Here is a 26,366-nt window from a genome sequence, read left to right on the forward strand (position 1 = left end):
TTACAAATACTGAATAAATCCACAAGCAAACCCCAAGGTGCATAAGTACACATGCTGACTAACATTCTTGTAAACGTTCAAGCCTACAAGTGAAATACTTTTTGAGCTATGCATGAACAAGTTGAAAATTGCAAATTTATACTACTGTAAGCCAAGGGGAATAACTCTAACAAAACTCAAAAAAATCCACATGCAAAGTCCCAAGGGCATAGCTTCACAGTGATGTGAATCATTATTCCTGTAATTTAGTGTTGTGATCATTATTCCTGTAAAGTTGGTTGATTCTAACTCAAGCACTCAAGGAACAAATAACAACATAATGAAAAGGTTTTTACTAAGTCAAGGGAAATAACTCTTCAAATACTGGATAAATTCACACGAAAATACCCAGGTGCACAACTACACATGCTGATCAACATTCCTGAAAAGTTTCATGACTCTAGGTCAAATCCTTTTTGAGTTACATTTGACACAAGTTGAAAATTGCAAAATAATAAGTCAAGGGCAATAACTCTTAAAATACTAAATAAATCCACACGAAAATACCCAGGTGCACAACTACACATGCTGATCAACATTCCTCTTAAGTTTCATGACTCTAGGTCAAATCCTTTTTGAGTTACATGCAACACAAGTTGAAAATTGCAAAATTTTACTTAGTCAAGGGCAATAACTCTATATATACTAAATAAATCCACATGAAAATACCCAGGTGCACAACTACACATGCTAATCAACATTCCGGTCAAATACTTTTTTAGTTACATGCGACACAAGTTGAAAATTGCAAATTTTTACTAAGTCAAGTGCAATAACTCTTAAAATACTAAATAAATACACACGAAAATACCCAGGTGCACAACTACACATGCTGATCAACATTCCTGTAAAGTTTCATGCCTCTAGGTCAAATACTTTTTGAGTTACATGCGACACAAGTTGAAAATTGCAAATTTTTACTTAGTCAAGGGCAATGACTCTAAAATACCGAATAAATCCACACGAAAATACCCAGGTGCACAACTGCACATGCTGATCAACAATCCTGTTAAGTTTCATGACTCTAGGTCAAATACTTTTTGTGTTACGTGCGACACAAAAGAGAACGGACGGACAAGGGTAAATCTAAATGCCCGCCACTAAAGTGGGGGCACAAAAATCGTAACCAAAAGGAAGATATGTTTTGTTAAAATGTGTGTCATAACACTTAAAATGTAGTTTAGGAATTAAAATTACTAAAGATATTGTTTACTTTAGTTGAGATGGAGGTATTTACCAGTATGTGTTTGTCACATAATTATAATAAATATTTCCATATGGGAGGGGGGGGGGGGGAGGGTGGAGTGAATCTGGAAGAAAAGAGCATAATGGTCTGATGATGTAGGGTTTTTGAAATTATATTTCAAATCTTTTCAATCACTTTTATGGTACAGTGTTTGGACATATTACCATTTTCCTGACTAAGCTTTTTCTCTGTTCAAACTCCAACACCCCAACCCCTTACTCTGCTCATATACATCATAATCGTCAACTGCATAAGTGCAGGACAGATGGTTTAACATATTCAAAGTGATCTGGAACTCCTACATTTTTGTGCTTGGGAGTCTCAGGACTCCTACTTTGAAAATTCTAGTGAGAACCCTGCTTAAGTTATTTCAATTGGTCAGCATCTTCTTGTGTTTCTATATGATGGTCACACTAATTTAAAGAAAGACGATCATTTTTACATTCAACTGAGTTATTATAAAATAATGCTTGAAATGTCTGGGCCGGAAAAATATCATCTGGGCCAGAAATAAACCTAAGGGTCTCGGTCCTTGTGGCCTGAAAAAAAAATTGACTTTTGCATAGACTGCTATTGTTACGGAATGAACTGTATTGTTCTCTTTTGTTCTGTTTACAGTTAGATGGCCCCCTACTTCTCTTAAATAGCCCGGACAGACAACTGGAGGGACATTCTTACGGGACAGTAATAATGTGGCTACAGTTTAGAACAGTTACCTATTGTCCCTCTATTGTTACATTATTTATTTATTACTGTCCCGTGAGAGCCAACGGACAGACAGACAGCAAGGGCAAAGCCAAATATTTTGGGAGACATAATGAATCCCTGTATATAAATGAATGTTTTATTTTGTTGTTTTTATACCTTTGATCCCTAAATGTGACCTTGACCTTTGTCACTGGAACAGAAACAACTGACAAGCAAATCCAGCTCAACTTTTACTTGCCCCTCTAATTATATAGTTTCCCCACACTGTTTTTTCTTATAATAAAAAAATGGAATCTTTCACAAATGACCAAAGTTTATTGTTACTGTACATCTGGCAAGTAAAGCATGCCAACTCACGCTTTCTGATTTGCTTTACATACTGGAGCCATTTTAATTCTTTTTCTCGTTTAATCAATTTTTAATCAGGATAACAGTTTGGCCATTAAACAACTCAAAAAGCAAAAATGGGAACCCATCACATTTGAGCAAACTTGAAAAAAACAACAACAAAGAAACATCTAAGAAAGCTACAAACGTTGGTGGTAGTCCATGTATCAGTTCAGTAGGAGATGTTTACAGTGTTTTTCTATTTAAAATTAATAGTTATTTTTTAGTATAATTCTTCTTGTTCCGGCACTTCAATATTGTCCATGTGAGCTAAAAATGACTCTTGGCAGTAAAAATGCATGAATGTAAGAACTACATCAAATCTAATCTTTTAAGGAAGTTAATCTTTTGGACATTGAGATTGATACAAGAAAACTTTCAGTATATTATATGCATAACAATTGCAAAGGCAAGTGCAAGATGAGTTCTTTTCAACACTTAAGTATTATGTTAGAAAGTAAGTTAGAGAGACAAAAGTCAAAGACACGGTGCGTAATAGTTTCGGGCTGTTTGCTACTACGTCACTGACATGTGAAATTTGTTTTTCGATTCAAACTCATAAAAGACTGTTAACAAACCTTAAAAAGTTGTATATCCGTGCAAGTAGAATATTTAAAGACTAAAAGATGTAAATGTGTTTATTTTATATATTTTCTTACCTTGTCAAGCTAAAAATCCATTATTTTTCATCAAGCCTTCGGCTTCACATGTACAAAATAGCATTTCATTTTGAATTTATGGTTTAAGTCGCGTATTCAAAGGTTTAAATTTCCCGCTATATCATGGACATGCGCGTGACTACCGGAAGTAATAACCGGAAGCATGAAACACATGTTTTCACTTTTTGTTTTGGCGTTGTGGTTGTCGCGTGTTTTTGAAAGTTTTAGTTATTTTAAAAGTTATTTTGCGTTTAACCGCATTATTATGGCCCAAGAGGCTCTTCTCGATAGGATAGACCTTCATGCTTCGGGTGAGGAGGGAGATTTTTCTGGGTTTTCGGACCAAGAAATTACCGGTAAGAAAGAGAAAAAGTCTTCGGACAAAAAACGGTTAAAATCCGTCGTGGTGAAGAAAGAAAATAAACCCCCTCGTGGTAAAGGCAAAAAAAAGTCAGGTAAAACTTTGAATACTAATTCTTCGGAAATATCGGACAGAAATTTATCCTCGGATAAATTTGATTTGAAAAACTTATCTAATAAGGATATTGAAGGTCTTAGGACTCTTCTTGGTATACAGCCTGTTGTTCAACAGAATCCTCAGTTTCTCCCTGATTGTGATAACTATGACTATAATGAGGATAATTATGATTATATGGATGATGAATCTGTGAATGATAACTATTCTGCTGTTCCTGCAGCATTAAAACCTAACCTTAGGGTGGAGGTTGCTGCCCAAGATGTTGATATTGAAGATACAGGGATTCGTAATCTGTCAAAAGATTTTTCTTCGGCTTTTGACGATGGTTGTACTGATAATAGACTTGAGTCGGATAGTGATACATGGGATCTTCCCAAATTAAAGATACCAGAGAAAGGTGAGCCAGTGAATGAGTCCTTGGCCAATTTAATCTAGAACTATCACTAAATGTGATTAATACCCCCACAAGTCTGCTTCGGAAATGAGGATGTTACTAGTAACAGAATACCTTGTAAAAGAATTGAAACATAGAGTTATGGTTGTGGGCAATTAAAGATAATTGTGGTTCATGTATGTTGCATTTCCTTTCAATGTGGTTGGCCATTGGTGAAGTTTAATTGAATTACTCTGTAATAAGTCCAGAAAGACAAAGAAAAAGAACAAAGGGCAATAACTCTATAAATACTGAAGATAGAGTTATAGTTCTTGTGCACTGCACTTCCTCTTATTGTGCTTGACCATTGTATGAAGTTGTTTTGGATTCCAACCAGTACGTTTTAAGTTATGCTCCGGACAAGGAAAAGTATCAAAGGGCAGTAACTCTGTATTTTGTCAAAATGGAGTTATGGCTCTTGTGCACTGCACTTCCTTTTAATGTCCTTGACAACTGTATGAAGTTGTACTGAATTCCAAACAGTAGTTTTCAAGTTATGCTCTGGACAAGGAAAAGTAACAAAGGGCAATAACTCTGTAATTAGTCAAGATGAAGTTATGGTTCTTGTGCACTGCACTTCCCCTTATTGTGCTTGACCATTGAATGAAGTTTGTTTTGAATTCCAAACTGTAGTTTTCAAGTCATGCTCTGGACAAGGAAAAGTAACAAAGGGCAGTAACTCTGTAATTAGTCAAGATGGAGTTATGGTTCTTATGCACTGCACTTCCTCTCAATGTGCTTGACCATTGTATGAAGTTATAATGAATTCCAACAATAAGTTTTCCAGTTATGGTCCGGACAAAAGAAAGCAATGGAAAAGTAACAAAGGGCAATAACTCTGTAATTAGTCAAGATGGAGTTATGGTTCTTGTGCACTGCACTTCCCCTTATTGTGCTTGACCATTGTATGAAGTTGTTTTGAATTCGAACCAGTAGTTTTAAAGTCATGCTCTGGACAAGGAAAAGAAACAAAGGGCAGTAACTCTGTAATTAGTCAAAATGGAGTTATGGTTCTTGTGCACTGCACTTCCTCTCAATGTGCTGGACCATTGTATGAAGTTATAATGAATTCCAACAATTAGTCTTCAAGTTATGGTCCAGACAAAAGAAAGCAATGGAAAAGTAATAAAGGGCAATAACTCTGTAATTACTTTAGATAGAGTTATGGTTCTTATGCACTGCACTTCCTCTCAATGTGCTTGACCATTGTATGTAGTTATATTGAATTCCAACCATTAGTCTTCAAGTTATGGTCCGGACAAAAAAAAAGAAGGCAATGGAAAAGCAACAAAGGGCAATAACTCTGTAATTACTTTAGATAGAGTTATGGTTCTTGTGCACTGCACTTCCCCTTATTGTGTTTGACAATTGTATGAAGTTGTTTTGAATTCCAACCAATAGTTTTCAAGTTATGCCACGGACAAGGAAAAGTAACAAAGGGCAATAACTCTGTAATTAGTCAAGATAGAGTTATGTTTCTTTCGCACTGCACTTCCTCTCAATGTGCTTGACCATTGTATGTAGTTATATTGAATTCCAACCATTAGTCTTCAAGTTATGCTCCGGACAAGGAAAATGCAACGGACGTCTGGACCGACCGACCGACCGACCGACCGACCAACCGACCGACCGACCGACCACCGGGTGACTCCTATATACCCCCCCAAACTTCGTTTTTGGGGGTATAATAACACGGCATTTACTGCCCAGTGTGACTTAGACTCTATTTTGAATAAGTACCAAGTACCTAAGAATTGTGACAGGGCCATTCCGCCCATTGTTAACCAGGAAATATGGAAAACATTAGACAAAAGAGCCCATTTTCAAGATAAGTTTATGGTGGACATACAAAATCTTGTGGTTTCGGGCCTAGGTCCAGTTGTTAAGTTGCTTGAGTTTGTGAAAAAGAACAATCTTATGAAAAATGAGGCAAAATGTATCTTCTCTGACCTGTTTACTGTTCTGGGTCAGGTGCAATACAACCTCAGTTTGAGGAGGAGATATCTTATAAGACCGTATTTGAAGAAGAAGTATTCTTCATTGTGTAGTATTTCGATGCCTATAACAACCAAACTTTTTGGTGATGATGTTTCAAAAGAAGTCAAAAGTTGTGATGCTTTATCGTACATTGGTAAGGATTATACTTACAGCAATTATAGAGGTGTCCAGCGTAGACGCTCTGGTCGAGGATTTGTTAACTCAAATTTTAGTAATTACGGCTACCAGTCATCTACATACAATCAGCGTTCTGGTTTTAGGACTAGACCGTATCCGTTACGTGGACAATCTTTCAAGATTGGTCTAGGCGGACGAGGAAGAGGTATGAGAAGAGGTGCCTTGGCTTCTGCTACAGCCAGTGCCCCAAACGATCAGGAATAAATGAAAGGGTAAGTCAAGTTGGACGTACACAGTATTTTTTAAGTGTATGGAAAAAATTTACTTCAGATCCTTGGATCTTGAATGCAGTTTCGGGGTATAAGATAGATTTTAATGAAAATCCTTTTCAAAGAAGCATTCCTCATGAAAATTCCTTTTTGTTCAGATCAAAAAGCAATTGTTCATAATGAAGTTCAAGATTTGTTGAAAAAAGGAGCAATTATTAAATCAGAATCAGAGATTGATCAATTTATTTCAACAATATTTATTGTTCCTAAACCTAATAATAAATTTCGACCAGTTATAAACTTGAGATTTTTAAATGAGTTCTTACAATATAGTCATTTTAAACAGGAAACATTTTCTATTGTTTTGGATTTGATTAAACAAAATGACTTTATGACAAAAGTTGATTTATCTGATGCATATTTCTCTATTCCTATACATCCTTCACACTGGAAATATTTGAAGTTTTCATTCAATTCTATTTTATACTCATTTGTATGTTTACCATTTGGTTTGAAAATAGCCCCATATTTGTTTACTAAAGTATTACGTCCCATTTTTGCTTGGTTTAGACAGCAAGATATACGCTGTTCTTATTATATTGATGATTCTATTAATTTCAATGAGTTGTCACATGTGTGTTTGAATAATACGGTTACTATTACAAAGACATTACAGAGTTTAGGATTTACTATAAATGAGAAAAAGTCTGTACTAATCCCTTGTCAGAGAATTATTTTCTTTGGTCATATTATTGATACAGTTCAGTTCAAGGTATTTTTGACTGATGAAAAAGTGCAGAAAATTATGTCGAAAGCATCCTATTTATTGCAACATGAGGTTGTTTTGGTCAGACAGTTGGCATCTTTTATAGGTGTGATAGTTAGTTCTTTTTATGCAATTTTAGAAGGGCCACTACATTATAGAGCCCTTGAAAGAGAAAAGTTGATAGGTTTAGGTCAAAATATGAATTTTGATAATAAAGTTAGTTTATCTACGAAAAGTATCCATGAAATTCAATGGTGGTTAAAAAACGTGAAGAATAAAAATGGTAAAAGAATCAGGCCTATTTCTGTATCCAGAAGGTGTTTTACAGATGCCTCGATGGAAGGTTATGGTGGAATAGACCTGATTTCTGGTTTGCACACACAAGGCAGATGGAAAAATCAGGAATGTGGTCATCATATTAATTATTTGGAACTCCTTGCAGTTTTTTACTGCATGCAAGCATTTTACAATGAATTTTGTGATATTCATATTGAGATTCATTCAGATTCTGTTTCAGTGGTAACTTACATAAATAATTTTGGTGGTATGAATTCTTTGGAATTAGATGACCTTTCAAAATGTTTATGGGAATGGTGTTTAAGTAGAAATATATATATTTCTGCTGTACATGTCCCTGGTAAATTAAATAAAAGTGCTGATTATTATTCTAGAAATTTTTCAGATTCCACTGAATGGACATTGAAAAAAGATATTTTTGAAAGATTATGTAGACACACATTTATGCCTAACATAGACCTTTTTTGCTTCTAGACTTAATAATCACTTACCTAAATTTGTTTCATGGTTTCCCGAACCAGGGGCTTACGCAGTTAATGCTTTTTCATTATCATGGAAGGATATGATACCATACATTTTTCCTCCATTTAATTTAATTGGGAAAGTACTAAATAAAATTGTTATTGATGAGGTTGATAGAGCTCTAATGATTGTTCCTTTTTGGTTCACACAACCTTGGTTCCCTATTCTACTTGAAAACCTTTGTGATTTTCCTATCAGGTTACCCAGACACAGAGATCTTCTAGTGTTGCCGCACAATGGAACATTACACCCATTAGGAAGAAAATTAAAAAATGATTGGAGTGGTGTTATCAGGGAAAGCCTGCAGAGTAAGGGAATTTCATCAATTGTTGCAGATTTCATCGCAGAATCTTGGTCACAGGGCACAAGAAAACAGTATAGCAGTGCCTGGAAAAGATGGTATATGTGGAATTCTATTAGATGTTCCAGTCCAATTTGTTCGTCTGAAGGTGTAGTCGTGAGTTACCTGTATTTTTATTTCAATCTGGTATGTCTTATTCCGTTATAAATCTTCATAAAGCGATGTTAATGCAAACATTGTCCTTATTGGGAAATACATGGTGCAGTGACAACAAAATGGTTGTAAGATTCATGAGAAGTGTATTTTTACATAAACCGGCTAAACCGCGTTATATAATGATTTGGGATGTTTCTGTTGTTTTGTGTTATTTACAAAAGTTAATGCCATTATCTAGGTTATCTTTGAAATTATTAACTTTTAAAACCTTAGCCTTGTTTGCTCTTGCAACTGCACCAAGAGCTCAGACTTTGTGTTCTTTAACTTTAGACAATATGTTTTATTCAACAACAGGCAGTTGTTTTCACATTCACGGATATTTTGAAGACATCCAAGACAGGTCAATATTACTCTATAAGGATAGAGCATTATCTGGAAGAAAATATATGTCCAATGCATACTCTACTTTATTATGTTAAAAAGACTGCTGATATTAGAAAAAGTAAAAAGGTGTTTGTTTCATATGTTACCTTTAATGCTGTTTCTTCGAGCACTTTGGCAAGATGGTTAAAAAATGTGTTAAGTTTAGCAGGGATTGATATAACTAAATATAAGGCACATTCTTATAGAGGAGCATCAGCTTCGGCTGCCTAAATAAAGGATGTTCAATAAGGGAGATTTTAAAAACTGCTGATTGGAAATCATCTAAAAATTTTCATAAGTTTTATTGTAGAAACTTAGAATCTGGTATTTCTTATAATGATGCTGTTTTTGGAACATAGAATATTTTTTGGGGTATTAAACTTGGAAAATATTTGTTTTTTGTTGCCTTTAAAGATGCTATTTTGTACATGTGAAGCCGAAGGCTTGATGAAAAATAATGGACCCCCATCCAAGCTTTAGTGCAGGATGGAGGGCATTATTTGAATAAAGCCGGAGGCTGAGCATGTACAAACCCTCCCTTGTGTATAGTATCATAGTATGTGATTAATGTCTTATTATATAATATAGAGAGGTTTTAACCCTCCCTTAGTTGCTTTATTGCAACAAAAAACACTCTTTAAATGAGTGAAAACATGTGTTTCATGCTTCCGGTTATTACTTCCGGTAGTCACGCGCATGTCCGTGATATAGCGGGAAATTTAAACCTTTGAATACGCGACTTAAACCATAAATTCAAAATGAAATGCTATTTTGTACATGCTCAGCCTCCGGCTTTATTCAAATAATGCCCTCCATCCTGCACTAAAGCTTGGATGGGGGTCCATTATTTTTCATCAAGCCTTCGGCTTCACATGTACAAAATAGCATCTTTAAAGGCAACAAAAAACAAATATTTTCCAAGTTTAATACCCCAAAAAATATTCTATGTTCCAAAAACAGCATCATTATAAGAAATACCAGATTCTAAGTTTCTACAATAAAACTTATGAAAATTTTCATTTTATCTGAATCAACCGGTGCCAATAAATGCAAATCATTTCAGGAACGGAAAATAAATATTCCAAATCAGCCCGGAACGATTAAGCACCGTGATAGAGGAAATCAAACATTACCTTCCATGATATCTGTCAGGGTGATTTTTCTAGCATCAACCTCTAAGTTTATTACATCAGGACTGCTGTTATTGTGATCCAGATAGGTTCTGTTCTTACAACGATTAGGTATTTCCTGGTTTCTTATAGCTGTATCTTGCATTTTATTTGACTTCAACACTTTAGATGGTGTACAGCTCTACATTAAAAAACGCATTAACATTTCATACATAAACTAAATTATACTTATCACTGGGTCCTGACGCAAGTAACGACAATTTTTAAACGAAAGTGCAAGAATGTTTCTCTAAAAATAAAAATCCAAATACATATAATATTTTCATTTCACAACCTTGAGCATTCAGAGATACACATTATCTAATCAGAAATCCAGTTAAATACACACTTTTAGTGCAATCAAGGCTGTAATTTTTATTGTTTAAAATAACTGAAAGAGATTTTGCTGTTTAGATATTTGCAAAAGACAATTTTGAATGAGTGTATGAGAACTGTGTTGAAAGCAATTTTTTGATTAATTAAATAACATATGCATTATTGCTTGAAGTATTTATTCTAGAAAACCATACCTGTATAGTTTATGTTTTATAGATAAGCATTTTTTTTTAAAATAAAGTAACGCATTGACTAAACGAAAACGATATCTGTGAGAGTGTTGCTCACAGAGAGGGAGCATGTTTAGTACAGACAACAGCTTAGCTATTTTCCTTACATTTCAGGATGGCTTAAATTTAAATATCTAAAAAGGATTGGACACTTTTAACAGTGTTTTCAAGTTAATGTTTCATGGCTATGTTTAATCATGTTAATGTGTTGAAAATTTTGAAAACTTAAGCTTAACTAAGGAAAATCATGTCAACATTTATAGAGTATACACTACTATAAGCCTTACATTTCTTAGAACATTGTTGAAGCTTTAAATTCTCCTTGTAATAAACTATGTCTCAAATTGTATTCTGCTGTATATACCATGAGGAAAAGAAAGTCACACAAATTACATGTTTTTCTTTCCTTGCTTCATAGACTAGTGAACATGCATGTCAATTATCCTATTGTGTTTTATTTCCTAAGGCGTATTTCTCGATTCAAATACCATTAATTCATTAAAGGCCCTTGAGCCCCAAAAGTGTTAAAATTCATATTTTTCAAAAGCCTTTCACTCTTAATGTTTTGTTTTAGTTTCCTAAATAGAGCTTATTAGCCAAATAGCAGTCGCCTTTTGCTTCTATGGCAAAGAAGTAATTACCATAAAATCCCGCGTTTACGCCCTCGGGGCGTAACATTTTTCAAAAGGGGGGCGTTTAATAAAGATAAAATAAAGATTATAAAAACAAATAAAAACAATTCTCTCTCTTCAAATGATGTAAAAAAATCTAGCAAATCTTGTTTTAACACATCATCATTCTGTCAACCCATGATACCTTTGATCTACACCTCCCAAAAATTTCCAAAGATCCTGCTTGCAGTTGACACCTTTGATCTCGCAGACAATCTGACGTCATCAATGCTACTTTCCTAATTTACGATATGTCAACAGGCCCCACTTCCCTATTCTGTATTTATTTCTGACGAATAATGTGCCTTTAAACTATATAAAAATTTACAGTGCAAAAGATTATTACAGTGCATTCCGCATACAACGAGATCGACGGGACTTTGCATAGTTCCAAGTTATAAGCGGGTCTCGTTATAACCGGTACAGAACAAATTGAGAAATCCAACACCATCAAGCATTAATTATTTCTACTTCCATTTTCGCGTACATCCTATTTGAAGAGTACATAATGGGAGTTAACACTTTGCACTAAGAAGTTTTTGTTTAATTTAAATGTACATTTATATAAATATATGTAGCTATCATTGAATTTAAACAAAACATTTGAAAAAACATACTACGCCTTTATTAATATGTCCATTTTAAATTTCGTTTTCAAAATTCATGCAGTGAATTTCTCACGAACACCGAATAACACTGTAAGAAATTAGCCGCTTCCTTTGTGCTTATATGTGCGTTATATTATACTCTTGATAGACTTCTATTATCTTGAGAAAATAAAGAAAATATTGTCTTATTAAAACTCATTTATACAAGCTGCTGACGGTTAAACGGGAAAACATAGCCTGACTGACATATAATATTTGACTAGTGCCTTGGCCTATCTTAATTACTCTCATCCATTCTATATTCTCCTGTACATCAGATAAGCAATTTGTTTAACTAATACTATTATACAACTTTGGATCATTTATATGTTTACAAATTGTTTTTCTAACACCTGTATGATGTGATAATTAAGCCCATGTTGTATGTGGCCGAAGAATCTGTTTTGTGGAGCTGTCTTACTGGCTGGTTGCCTCCTGATGGCATTCTGTAGACTGGTATGTTGGCCTATTTTCTTTTTGGCTTCCTTATCACTTAGGAATGTCAAATGTATGATACATAGAACTTAATGATTTACCACTTATTTTATCAAATGTCAATTCCTCTGCCTTTGGAGCAACATCTGGGGTAAATATTTTAAATCTTCATACACTCTTTGCTAATACGGCACTTTATAAGCCCTTCTGACTCAATCATGTAGTGAAGGTAGTCCTTGGGGTGCTCATAAGCTCTGTGACGTAAAATTGCTTAAAATCAGGCTTTTGAATGAGACTGCAATGAGGGCAGACTCGCAGCATGGCCAGGCCTCTGAAATATGAAATGTTTTCGTTAATTTACGTCCTCATGAAAACTGTTTTCGTTGAGCAACATACACATACTCTGTGATAAACTTACTCAAGGCAAAAAAAACGTTTCTTAGCTTTTCTAGCAAAGAAATTAAATAAAACTTGTATATTATTAGTATTTTTCCATATTTCCAACATCAAGAAACATTAACAATGAATTTCATCGTGGAATATGTTACTTATACTAAAATTAAAGTATCAAAAAGCATGACATGTTTATTTTGTATAATATGACTGTTTAACGTTTAATAAATAAGACAAACAAAACAGTAATAATAGATATTTACCATTATATCACTTTTAATACAATAGTTGCTCTAAGAACAATCCATGAACCTCGAATACATAAGCAACAGATCTAAGAAATCGGGACACGCACATCTACCGGAGATATGTAAACAAACTTTCGAAGGTCAACCTTCACATGCTTTCGTTGTGGAACAATTTTCGTTACTTGTGTCAGGACCCAGTGCTTATGCAAATTATCAAATACAGTGCTAGATAGATATTTATTCAGGTTAAAACACACATATAAATAATACAAACACTTATACATTTTATATAAAACTGATGACACAATTGTAATTAAATATTTCGGAAGTTTGTCAAACATAAATATCACAGGAGGCTCATTAAATAATAAAATATAATAATAAAGTACAAAATCTAAAAATCTTTCTTTCCTATGACAAGATATCAATTTACCAGTTATTAAATATAATGTGACGACGTAAGTGGAAGCATGTATATAGTAGTGTGCAATAACCTCGGATTTCCCATGAAAGCCCGAAGGCTTATTTCCAATGGGGTCCTTGGATATATACTTACTAGAATATACAATATAATAAACAAACTTGAAAAAAAAAACTTTGGAAGCTAAAGTGTCAAATGAAAGGCAAATATAGATATAAACTACAAATTAAGAGTTTTGCCAGTGTGAAATGCAAATGGATGATGTATTATAAATAAGGAATGGCAACACTTAATGTATTGTTATCAGAAACAACAAGAGAACCATATCCATCACAAACAGTCTTAATATGCTGTCGTGAATATTTACATTAGACACATTATATTCATGATGACAAAAATATTCCATACACACAATTTTTTTTTCAATCTCTGCATGTAACCTTGACATTAAGCCACAGGTATGTGAATTTTTTGTATAACACTCCATATCAATATGGTAAACATTTAATTGTGCCAAATAATAATAAAATCCATCAATTCATGTTTAAGTTTAAGTATGACCTTGACCTTTTACCTAGAGACCTGGTGCATGTGAACACTTGTTTTCAGTATTACAGTACTGTTATGACTGTCACTTTTATATATTATAACCCTGCCAGTTAATGGTCTGTTTCAAGATGGGCATCAAAAAATTCTATTATAAGTACCCTATATATTATGTAATCCCGTCGGTGGCCAGTGTAATACAGTGTGCTATTACCTTAATACCAAGTGACTTTGATGTCATGATTTGGTAACACAGCCAGAAGAAATAGTAAATAAATCTCTCCATTCAAATATTAAAACTCATTAAGTTCTTTATTTATTTATCAAATATGACCAAACAAAGTGGAGGCTAAGGGGAAAGATGTGTATCATAAGTGTTTGGTTATGATTTTTTTAGATGGAAACCTATATTTTTCCCCTTATGTGCTTACCATACAAATGATAACAATGACTGTTGCAATTATAAAGCTTGATTTTTTTTGTAAAAATGGAAAATAACTGGGGGAAAAGGATGCAAATGTTTGTTAACTTGTCACATCCCCAGGGGCAAAAAAAGCGTCAATGTCATGGAAGTTCTACATACTGTAACATCAAGATCACTCCACTTCTGTAGAACTGATGTCTGTAATAAACGGTTGACAGCTGAATTAGCAGCTGCCCTTAATTGTGAGCGACCAATCAGATATTGTTCCATCTTAACACAGTCATGCATCACACTCTCAATGTCATGATATAGTAGCTGTGCCATTGTATCTGCCTAAAATAAATATTTACTGAAATATCACCTCATTATAACTAATTTACATTGTTTACTTTATATAAAACAAATGAGTTAAGAAAAAGCTTAAAAAGTTACAACAAAACAGATTAGAACTTAAAGTGTTCAATAAAGAAAACAATGATCTTTTGTTTTGCTGGTTCAAATCTTGACTCAAAAGTAAGGAATATTCTAGAGCTTATACCTTTATAATGATGTCATTGAGAACTGTATCAGGATGCTTAAGCTTTTCACTATTTAACTTATGGTCTTTTATACAAGTAGTCAGCAGAAAAGACATCAGATCTTTCCCTACTGCCTCATAAAACTGGGCCAGTATCACCTCTGTTCTCTAAATAAAGAAATGTACATGCATATATAATTAACAACAACATGTATATAAATATAAAAAAGCTCAGCATGAATGCAATGAAACTGTTTAACAACACAGTTATCAACAAAAAATTAGTATTAAGAAAAGAATGATGAATACAGTAGAACGCACAATTAACTTGCTTAACTCAAAAATATGGAACATTTCCACTATGCCCCAATTTATCTCCTACATAATCTGATATTAAAGTCTTTGTTTACAGTATACTTGCTAAGTAAAACAACAGGGCCATGATGGCCCTTATATCGCTCATGTGATTCTTAAAGCTCTTAATTAATATTGTTAGCAATGAATGAAAAGCAAATAAAATGTCTGGCCAGTTTAGTTATTGGTTAGACAAGCTTTTTGTGGTCAAAGCTATAGACTTTTACCTCAAAAGCAATGATAAACTATCAAACCAAATCTCAAGACTGTTGGCCAAATTGTTCTCTAGTAATTGGCCAGACAAGCTTACAGGGGTCAAGGCCATCATAACCTTGACCTTTAACCGATTGACCTTAAAATCAATAGGGGTCATTCACTAGTTATAACCAACCTCCACACCAAATCTTAGGAAAAAAGTAAAGTTATTGCTAGTTATTGGTCTGACAAGCTTTTATTGGTCAAGGTTACTGGGACTTTGACCTAAAAATCAATAGGGGTCATCAACTGGCTTTGGATAATGTCCCTACCAAGTAACAGAAATAAGCACTAATTCCTCTTTAAATTACTGATCAGACAAGAAAGTGGTGACCTAGGTGTGTATTTCAGTATGTTCCCACTTTTTAAGTGGGGTCTTAATAGAGTTTGTATGTCTTTACCAGTATTTAAAATAAGTAATGGATTTAGAACTGAATTTCAAACATAAACAAACCTTTAGGTTAAGATAATTGTCAAATGTGTACATTCCAGGCTCATTAACTTTACCAGGCAAGACAATTACATGTGGGTGCAAAACTGCTTGAGCCAAAATCTCTGATGCTTTTATTGCCTGAGACACTCCCTGCCTTTCCATCAATCTCTTTAATTTCTTATATACACATGTCAGATTCTCTTCAAACTGACCAAGCTCTTTTGAATGTTTTTCAAGGCATTCTTTACTCTTTACTGTGTCATAACTATCTTGTTTTAATTTACTCCATTTCACATGTTTAATTCTAACATCTGCTGGTTTTCTTCTCCTTTCTAACAATAACTGTAGCCTCGATTTTGGTTCCTTTGGCAGAAGATCATGTGTTTCATCAAATGTGTATTTGATTTTGCTTATTTTTGTAATTTTACTCTTCAGTGTCTTCAGCAGTTGTACTTTTACTAAGATAGATGTAAAAAATGTCTTTTCTTCATGTATTTCATCCCATGCCTCTTGTTTGGAGCTTTCCTCAACAAAATTACACAATCTAGAATAACAATTGTTTATTATTCAAATATGTCCTGTGTATTAAAAGTAAATTGTCTTTATATTGTTAACATTTTGTACTAGAATTCTTACTTACAACCAATGATCAAAAGTTTTTGCAAATTTGAAAAGCCATTTCAAATGTTTTATTTTACAAGTTTCATCTAATGCTTTCATAGAACTACAGAAATATATAAGTGAAATACTTCATTGAGAGTTAAAGCAAAACAGACCACTGTAATTTCCCTCGATCATTTTCTCTCTATATCTTTACTGTGTTAAGCAACTTTTGCTCAACGCCACCGCTAATTATGTAAATAATTGAGATCAATCTTTTTATCAAGTGACCACTTTAACCTGTCAAGTGTTTGCGTTTTTGTAGAACGCTGCCTCATGATGTCACAAATGTGTGAAAACCTTTATTTCCTTAACCATTTTTTGGCTTAAGTATGCTTATGATGCCGCATCATACGTATTATCCAATAAAATCAATAGAACAAACCAAACTGTGCCTCTATTGTGATGGTGTATACACTTCTCTGTTGATATGTAGACTGCATTGAATTGACCTTAAACTTCATTAGCCGTTAATTAAATTAATCGTTACAATTAGACAAAGGTTGTTTGTTTCAAATAAACAAGAGGCCCATGGGTCTTAACGGTCACCCGAGTATTCTACAGCAGAATACAGGTATATAGTGTCTTTTTTGCGTAAATAACTTTAATACATTGATTAAAACCATCAAACATCAATAAATATTTAAATTTCAATGCACTGTCTTTAAATAATATTATGTATAATATTATATATATTATATTATATTGTGCAACATATCCTCTCCCTGGGGCCTAAACCCTAAAAACAAAGGGGTCATGCATACCACAGTGTAAGGACTCCCTACTTGTTGTAACTAGAGCTATGACTGAAAGTGATTAATACCCCCTCCAGCCTTGACTTTTCGGAAATTTAAGTTGTCTAAAGCAAAATTTTAACTCAGCCTATAATTCTTAAGTATCAAATATGTAAAATAATTCTTAACTAATTTCTAATTAATTATTATTTTTAGTAACAATGACCCTTAATCCCAGGGGGTACAAAAGCAAACCGAGCCGGGGGTCTTCGTATAAGCTTGCTAAATACCAAATTTAATTACAATATCTCATGCCTAACTGTAGTTATAATTCTGAAAAAACTATTTTTCTATTTTAAGTGACCTACTCCCAAGGGGATCAAAAAGCAAAAACAAGAAATGTCGAACGACACATATGCTCCCCCTTTCTAGCCCTTGACTCATCCTATTGGTAATTTTGTTACAGAAACATGCTATAAATGGGTACATGGAAGTGTTCAGTTATAAATGGAAAAACAATCAAATTCGATGAATTTATATCCCCTGCCCAGTACTGGTTATTACTAACACAACAATTGAAAACATAAGGCTTTATTTATATAAACTTATCATGGCGTAAACAATAATATTCTTTGTACAGGACAAATATTCAGGGCAATAACAGAGCCATAACACCGTGTTAAATAGTAACATCTGGACATGCCAATGAGATGTAAATTGCCTTTTTGTATTGATGGTTCCCATAAAGTTTTGTTGAAATCAATACAGCAGTTGCAAAGAAATAGCAATATTGCTTTAAATAGATACTACATAACTTATCAAGGGCCATAACTCTGTAATGATAGGTCTGGTCTGAACAATGCAACAAATTATGCATATCTCCTCTTGGTATTAATGATTCCCATTAAGTTTTGTTGAATTCCAGCAAGTAGTTAATGGAAACAATTATTGCTCTATATGCATACTGCATAGCTAATCAAGTTAAAGTGTCTGACCGGAAAAAGGCAACGATATGCGCATCTCCACTTGGTATTGAAGGTTCCCATAAAGTTTTGTTGAATTCCAGCCAGTAGTTGCAGAGAAGAAGGGCGAAAACGATCATTGCTCTATATGCATTCTGCATAACTAATCAAGGGCCATAACTCTGAGATAAAGGGTCTGACTAGAACAAGCCGACAATATGCGCATCTCCTCTTGATATTAAAGGTTCCCTAAAGTTTTTTTGAATTCTAGCCAGTAGTTGCAGAGAAGTAGCGCGGAAACAATAATTGCTCTATATGCATACTGCATAATTAATCAAGGGTCATAACTCTTAAGTTAAAGTATCTGACCGGAACAAGGCGACAATATGCACATATCCTGTTGATATTGAAGGTTCCCAAAATGTTTCGTTGAATTCCAGCCAGCAGTTGCAGAGAAGTAGCGCGGAAACAATTATTGTTCTATATGTACTATTTGATTGCAATATTATGTTATTATGACTAGTTGTATTTTTTTTTTATGTATTTGAAACACAATAAACATTAAAGTATACAAAAACATACATGTTATAACATAGTTATACATTAACCCTATGACACATACTGCATAACTAAGCAAGGGCAATAACTCTGAGTAAAAATGTCTGACTTGAACAAAGCAAATTGATATCCAGCCAGTAGTTGCAGAAAAGTAGTGCGGAAACGATAAAATATAATGAACTAGAAATTGTCAGAATACACCAGACATGTGTTTGTCAGAAAACATGCTTTTTAGTTAATGATTTTGCACATTGGGAGAATGCAGTAGTTTATACATTTTTTTTTTCAAATGTTTTGGATTTATTTGTCCTACATCAATAAGATAAATCAAGTTTGGATTTGAAGTTTACATGACTTCTTTGAAGGGCAATTCGTTCTTTATCCCTGAGATTTCTGCACTTATACTCAGTGGGATCTATCTACCTGCATAGTTTCATGTTGATACTTTTCCTAGTTTTCAAGTTGTGTCCTGGACAAAGTTCAAAGTGTAACAATGAACAAAGGGCAATAACTCCAAATAAGGGGTGCTTCCGCACTGCACTTCTACTCAGTGAGATCTATCTATCTACAAAGTTTCAAGTTGATACCTTTTATAGTTCTCAAGTTATGTCCAGGACAAAATTCAAAGACTAAAAATGAACACAGGACAAAAACTCCTAAATTTGGGATGAGAGGGTTAAGGGTCTTATTAACTGCACCTCTACTCATTATATACCTATAAAGTTTTAAGTTGATACCTTTTATAGTCCTGGACAAAGTTTAAAGTGTAAAAACACAAACAAAAGGAAATAACTCCAAAATTAGGGAAGGCAGAGTTATGATTCTTTTGCACTGCACTTCTACTCATTGAGATCTATCTAACTACAAAGTTTCTTGTTAATACCCCTTGTGGTTTTAGAGTTATGTCCTGCACAATTTCAAAGTGTAAAATATACAAAGGGCAATAACTCCAAAATTAGGCAAGGCAGAGTTACAGTTCTAGCACTGCACTTCTACTCAATGAGATCTATCTACCTACAAAGTTTCTTGTTCATTAATTAATACCCCTTGTCGTTTAAGAGTTATGTCCTGGACAAAGTTCAAAGCGTAAAATTAAACAAAGGGCAATAAATCCAAAATAAGGCAAGGCAAGGTTACGATTCTTTTGCACTGCACTTCTACTTACAAAATTTGAAGTTGATATCTCTTGTAGTTTCAGAGTTATGTCCCGGACCAGAAATTTGCATCCGACGGACAGACCGACCACCAGCTGACTCCAGAATACCCCTTAGACTTCGTTTGTCGGTGGGTTTAATAACCTAAGCAGGGTTTTTTTTTCAATTATTTTTACATTAGAATATGTTTAAAATATGATAAGAGGATACTTGAAGTGTAACATGAAATTTTAAAAGTTGTTTGGCATATTAAATTATGTAATTCATAACATGTTAAACACTCTAGAATATTTGCAGTATTAAAACAATTTTTTTGCTTTGAGCTCTGATTTAAGTATCCCTTTATTAGTAATAATTAAAATTGCTAAATGAACTCAAGTTAATAAAAAATGTTAAATGCAAACTTGATATAAACTGTCACTATATGCAAGCTTTGGATTACCAACGTAAAATGAATTTTTTCATTGTTTGTAGAGAATAATCAGCTATATTTTGACATTTCCCCAATTGAGTAATTATGATATTGCTAAAAGCACAACACAAAGACAGATTAGTTTGGATTGGGATTTAATCATCTGATTAATCGCACTAGAGTGAATTTTACCAGGGATATTAGGATGTCTTCACTATAAACTCTAGGTAGTTGCTATGTTTAAAGTAGGACAGACGTTATTACAACCAGAAAGACATATTTTAAAGCAGAACATTGATAAAAGCATATACCTGTATATGCTCTATGTTAAAAATATCTTTGTTTGATTAAATTGTGAGTTATAATTGTCAGCAAATAGTAAGGGTGTGTAAGTTGGATTTATTCTTGCATATCAGACAGGATTATCTACCGTTTACACCGGTGCTAAGAAATCCCTGTCTTACACACCCCATGTAAGACAAGTCGGGCGCTTTAATGATGTCATTGCCGCGCGCATTTTATGAATGAATTGCGTTCTTAGGATGACGTCACTTACACGTAACCGTTATGAATGAAGTTGTAAGTTCATACGCTACTATAAGAAACAAGAGCTGTCGGTAGGACAGCAACGCTCGACTATTCTTAGTGCTTGATAGTAAAAAAAAATGCTTGATACAGTTACCTCCTCCTGTTTACAGGTTGGGGTCATGATGGTGAACAAGTGTGCAAAGTTTCAAAGCCATATGTCAATGGACTTTGAAAATATTTGAACTATTACAAAAACTTTAACGTAAATTCTAAGTCGAAAAAGGGGCATAATTCTGTCAAAATGCTTGATAGAGTTACCTCCTCCTGTCTACAGGTTGGGGTCATGATGGTGAATAAGTGTGCAAAGTTTCAAAGCCATATGTCAATGGACTTTGAAAATATTTGAACTATTACAAAAACTTTAACGTAAATTCTAAGTCGAAAAAGGGGCATAATTGTCAAAATGCTTGATAGAGTTACCTCCTCCTGTCTACAGGTTGGGGTCATGATGGTGAACAAGTGTGCAAAGTTTCAAAGCCATATGTCAATGGACTTTGAAAATATTCGAGGTATTACAAAAACTTTAACGTAAATTCTAAGTTGAAAAAGGGGCATTATTTTGTCAAAATGCTTGATAGAGTTACCTCCTCCTGTCTACAGGTTGGGGTCATGATGGTGAACAAGTGTGCAAAGTTTCAAAGCCATATGTCAATGGACTTTGAAAATATTTGAACTATTACAAAAACTTTAACATAAGTGGTTACGCCGACGCTCGGGTGACTACAATAGCTCTACTTATTCTTATCGAATAGTCGATACAAAAACTTTAACGTAAATTCTAAGTCGAAAAAGGGGCATAATTGTCAAAATGCTTGATAGAGTTACCTCCTCCTGTCTACAGGTTGGGGTCATGATGGTGAACAAGTGTGCAAAGTTTCAAAGCCATATGTCAATGGACTTTGAAAATATTCGAGGTATTACAAAAACTTTAACGTAAATTCTAAGTTGAAAAAGGGGCATTATACTGTCAAAATGCTTGATAGAGTTACCTCCTCCTGTCTACAGGTTGGGGTCATGATAATGAACAAGTGTGCAAAGTTTCAAAGCCATATGTCAATGGACTTTGAAAATATTTGAACTATTACAAAAACTTTAACATAAGTGGTTACGCCGACGCTCGGGTGACTACAATAGCTCTACTTATTCTTATCGAATAGTCGAGCTAAAAAGTGCATAATGAGAATATCAGTTTTCGAGTTTCTGTTCTGAAAATAATTGATATGTAATATGCAAGAAAAAGAATCAAACACCGGCTTTCGGTGCAGACGGGAATATCTAGCTCTCAGGTAACTGTTTAGCGGAAACTCGGCAGCCTCATTACCGCCGTAAACGGTCACCCTCGAGCTAGATATTCCGGTCTGTACCGGCAGCCGGTGTAAGATTCATATAGGCCTTGCAACTTGTAAATCTGTCTTTTTGTTTAGAAAAGACATGGCCAGGAATTTCATGAAACACCTTGAGCGCAGTCAAGATATTTCATTGAGTCCACATATTCATTAAATCTGTAAATGAATGATAGTGACAGAATAGGGATAAAGCTGAACCACGATATAGAAAAACTCACTTTTTCAAGACAATGTTTTCAGTCGTTACATCACGGATGTTGCCATCAACAAAATCACTGAGATGGGTGTAGCAGGATTCATCTAGGCAGTCCTTTAATTCCATTTCTACTAAAAACTAAAAAAAGCAAATTAATAATCTCAATTATTGCAAAGCAATAAGAAGAACAATCGCTGAGTAGGGGTCACACTCATCCTTCTCTTAGTCCCAAAGACAAACACATTAGAGGAAGAACATACCTATTTAAGAGAATTTCAAAGAATTAATGTCTTTTTTACAGGGTTTTACGGGACGCAGAATTATGCGCCCCTTTACGCATAAATTTTGACATGTACGCATATAAGTTATCCACTTGCGTCCAAGTGTACGCACAAAAATAATCTTAGACAATATTTTTTATTGTTTCTGACCCCATGTGATTTTATCTCTATCTTCTTGAAGCTCGCAAAATTCCAGTTAAAATCTAATACAACAAGCAGAAAATGCTCGCATTTGTTCATTTCTGAAGGTAACATAATTGAAGTCTACTGCGCATGCTATTGGCAAGTGCCAGCTGCAGAACCTGATTACGTTTACCATGCAAGCTACAGTAACTGATGACGTTTACTGTAAAATCTATTTTAATGCTCCCCGAAAAATTTCAGGGGAGCAAATAGTTGCTGGGTTGTCTGTCCGTCCAGTACTATTCTGTGCAACTGTATTTACGTCCCGAAATTCACATTTTAGACATGCGTTGTTCACCTGAAGTCACACAAATATTAACTTTGTTATTTGAAGTCGGATTTTAAAACTTTTTCACAGAAATGATAACCATATTGAGACAATGTGTCGCACGCAACATTTGGGTTGCTACCTTGAAGGTCAAGGTCACAGCATGACCTTGCAGCAAAATCGTGTCCTACCCACAACTTCGTTATTTGAAGTCTGATTCATAGAAATGATCACCATATTGAGACGTGTCACGCGCAACATTTGGGTCGCTACCTTGAAGGTCAAGGTCACAGCATTACCTTGCAGCAAAATTGTGTTCGGCCCATAACTTCGTTATTTGAAGTCTGATTTTAAAACTATTTCACAGAAATGATCACCATATTAAGATGATGTGTTGTGCGCAACATTTGGGTCGTTACCTTGAAGGTCAAGGTCACAGCATGACCTTGCAGCAATATCATGTCCCGCCCTTAACTTCATTTGAAGTTGGATTTTACAACTATTTCACAGAAATGATCACCATATTGAGACAATGTGTTGCACGCAACATTTGGGTCGCTACCTTGAAGGTCAAAGTCACAGCATGACCTTGCAGCAGCAAAACCGTGTCCGGCCCATAACTTCGTTATTTGAAGTCGGATTTTACAACTATTTCACAGAAAAAACGTGTAAAAACGCTAAAACGTGCGGTGATTTAGCGCAAGAAACACATTGACAGTAACAAAAGTTATCATAAGAACTCGAGGACATATTTTGAACTCCGGAACATTTGAAAAATCGGGTATAAATTTGTTAGCCGAGGCTTTATGTTTGCAATTTTGCAGTATAATTAGGTAATTATGTAATTTAGCACCTAAAACTCACTTTTTAAAGATGGAAATTACCATTTTTGACGAGTGTTTTTGCAGAATATACAATAGTTTTTCGACGAACTTTGTGACAGTTATCACAAGAACTCCATCCCTCGTGTAACATTTCCTCCCCCGTGATAATAACAACCAAACTAAAGTGATAACAGATATTGAAATCATGTACTACTTATAAAAACAGTACAATATAAATGTACATGCATATTTCTTACTGGATAAAAAAATGATTTTGAGCCTTCATAGTCTTTTTCAGTGAACATAATTTTGGACCCGTAAAATTTAGGCCTGGACCCCTACTTTTCTAGGCTGTGCATCCACTGGACCCCTAAAATATCAAAGAGATGTAAAACCCTGTTTTAACAATTTAATAAAATTTCATATTTGACCTCGACATTTACAAATCAATGTAATACGTTTATGGATTTGTGGTGTTTTTTTTATTTTAAAGTATGTATCAAATATGTACAACCAAACTGTCATAACTAAACATATTTCTATAACTTGACCTTGACAGTCAAGGTCATTTAAAAAAGTTGTATTTGAGTAATTCAGTATGGCCAAAAGTGTTATTTTTGTCCAAGTATGAATAAAATAAAACAATAAATAACAAAGTTATGACAATTTAAGCAATTCAATAATTTGACCTTGACTGTCATTGTCATTTAGAGGTGAACGGTCAATGTGATTTTGACCTCTGACCCCAAAAATCCATTGAGGTCATCTTCTGATCAAATGAACTGTGAAGTTTGAATGTCAAGGGTTCATGGGTTGTCCAGTTATTGATAGGAAACCGTTTTGACATACAGGGTCACTGTGACCTTGACCTTTGACCCCCAAAATCAAAAGGGTCATTTACTTGCCAAGACCAGTGCACCTTAAAAATTTGAGGGCCAAAGGCCCAGGGCTTGTCAAGTTATTGATAGGAAACAGTTTTTACCTACAAGTTCAATATGACCTTGACCATTGACCCTTAAATCAATAGGGATTATCTACTGGCCAAGACCTATGCACCTGTGAAATTTGAAGGTAAAAGGCCCATGAGTTGTTGAGATATTGATCAGAAAGCGCTTTTACCTAAAAGGCCAATGTGATCTTGACCTCTGATTACTTGACCCAAAAAATCCATTGAGTTCATCTTCTGATCAAAAGAACTGTGAAGTTTAAAGGTCATGGGTTGTCCAGTTATTGATAGGAAACCGTTTTGACATACAGGGATTGAACCTTGACCTTTGATCCCTTGACCCTAAAATCAAAAGGGGTCATCTACTTGCCAAGACCAATGCACATACAGAATTTGAGGGCCAAATGCCCATGACTTGTCAAGTTATTGATAGGAAACCGTTTTTACCTACAAGTTCAATATGACCTTGACCACTTGACCCCAAAATCAATAGGGATCATCTACTTGTCAAGGCCAACGCACCTACAAAGTTTGAGGGCCAACAGCCCAAAGCTTGTCAAGTTATTGATTAGAAGCCCTTTTACCTACAAGGTCAATAGAACCTTGACCAAGGTTATCATCTACTGGCCAAGTCCAATGCACCTACAAAGTTTGAGGGTCAACTGCCCATGGGTTGTCAAATAATTGATTGGAAATTGTTTTTATCTACAATGTCAATGTGGCCTTGACCCCAAAATCAAAAGTGGTCATCTGCTGGTCATGAACAATCATCATACCAAGTTTGAAGTTCCTAGGCCTAAGCATTCTTTAGTTATTGATCACCTACAAGGTAAATTTGACCTTGACCTTTGACCCCTTGACCCCAAAATCAATAGGGGTCATCTACTGGTCATGAACAATCATACCAAGTTTGAAGTTCCTTTGCCTAAGAGTTCTTTAGTTATTGATCACCTACAAGATTGATTTGACCTTGACCTTTGATCCCTTGACCCCAAAATCAATAGGGGTCATCTTCCTGTCATGAACAATCATCATACCAAGTTTTAAGTTCCTCAGTTATTGATCAGAAACCATTTGGTCTACGGACCGACAGACAAACAAATGCAAAGCAAAGCAAGTGAAGATTTCACCTCATATGATACAAATAATATTGAAACTATTTAATCAAAGGGATGCAAGCTCTGTGGTATTTTCTGATCTTTGCAATCTAAATCATACTGACTATCTGTATGTATTTTCCTATATAGGTTTATTTTTATATACTATAATCAGAGCTGCATTACTGGTACTGGTACTGCAGTACGTACTGCAGCGATTTTGCAAGTACTGGTACTGATACTGAATTACTCTTACAAAATTTTGCTACTACTGGTACT

General features: G+C 34.5%; 2 protein-coding genes across 2 annotated transcripts in view; one reads left to right on the forward strand and one right to left on the reverse strand.

The window, feature by feature from the left end:
• LOC132745166 (uncharacterized) overlaps window positions 1-26,366 on the reverse strand; it is a 69,032-nt gene that overhangs the window by 8,896 nt on the left and 33,770 nt on the right. Inside the window, exons 3-7 of the mRNA XM_060733992.1 lie at window positions 22,511-22,626; window positions 15,900-16,422; window positions 14,858-15,004; window positions 14,479-14,652; window positions 9,933-10,110 (exon numbers count right to left, since the gene is read on the reverse strand). Coding sequence (XP_060589975.1) covers window positions 9,933-10,110; window positions 14,479-14,652; window positions 14,858-15,004; window positions 15,900-16,422; window positions 22,511-22,626 — 1,138 coding nt within the window. The remainder of the gene's footprint in view (window positions 1-9,932; window positions 10,111-14,478; window positions 14,653-14,857; window positions 15,005-15,899; window positions 16,423-22,510; window positions 22,627-26,366) is intronic.
• Window positions 5,506-8,189, forward strand: LOC132745165 (uncharacterized). The gene is made up of 2 exons (XM_060733990.1): window positions 5,506-6,337; window positions 8,118-8,189. The coding sequence occupies exon 1, from the start codon at window positions 5,508-5,510 to the stop codon at window positions 6,327-6,329; it is 822 nt and encodes a 273-aa protein (XP_060589973.1). The 5' UTR covers window positions 5,506-5,507; the 3' UTR covers window positions 6,330-6,337; window positions 8,118-8,189.

Source organism: Ruditapes philippinarum, unplaced genomic scaffold, assembly GCF_026571515.1.
Source record: "Ruditapes philippinarum isolate M1 unplaced genomic scaffold, ASM2657151v2 ctg323_1_1_1_1, whole genome shotgun sequence".
Taxonomy (NCBI): Eukaryota; Metazoa; Mollusca; class Bivalvia; order Venerida; family Veneridae; genus Ruditapes; species Ruditapes philippinarum.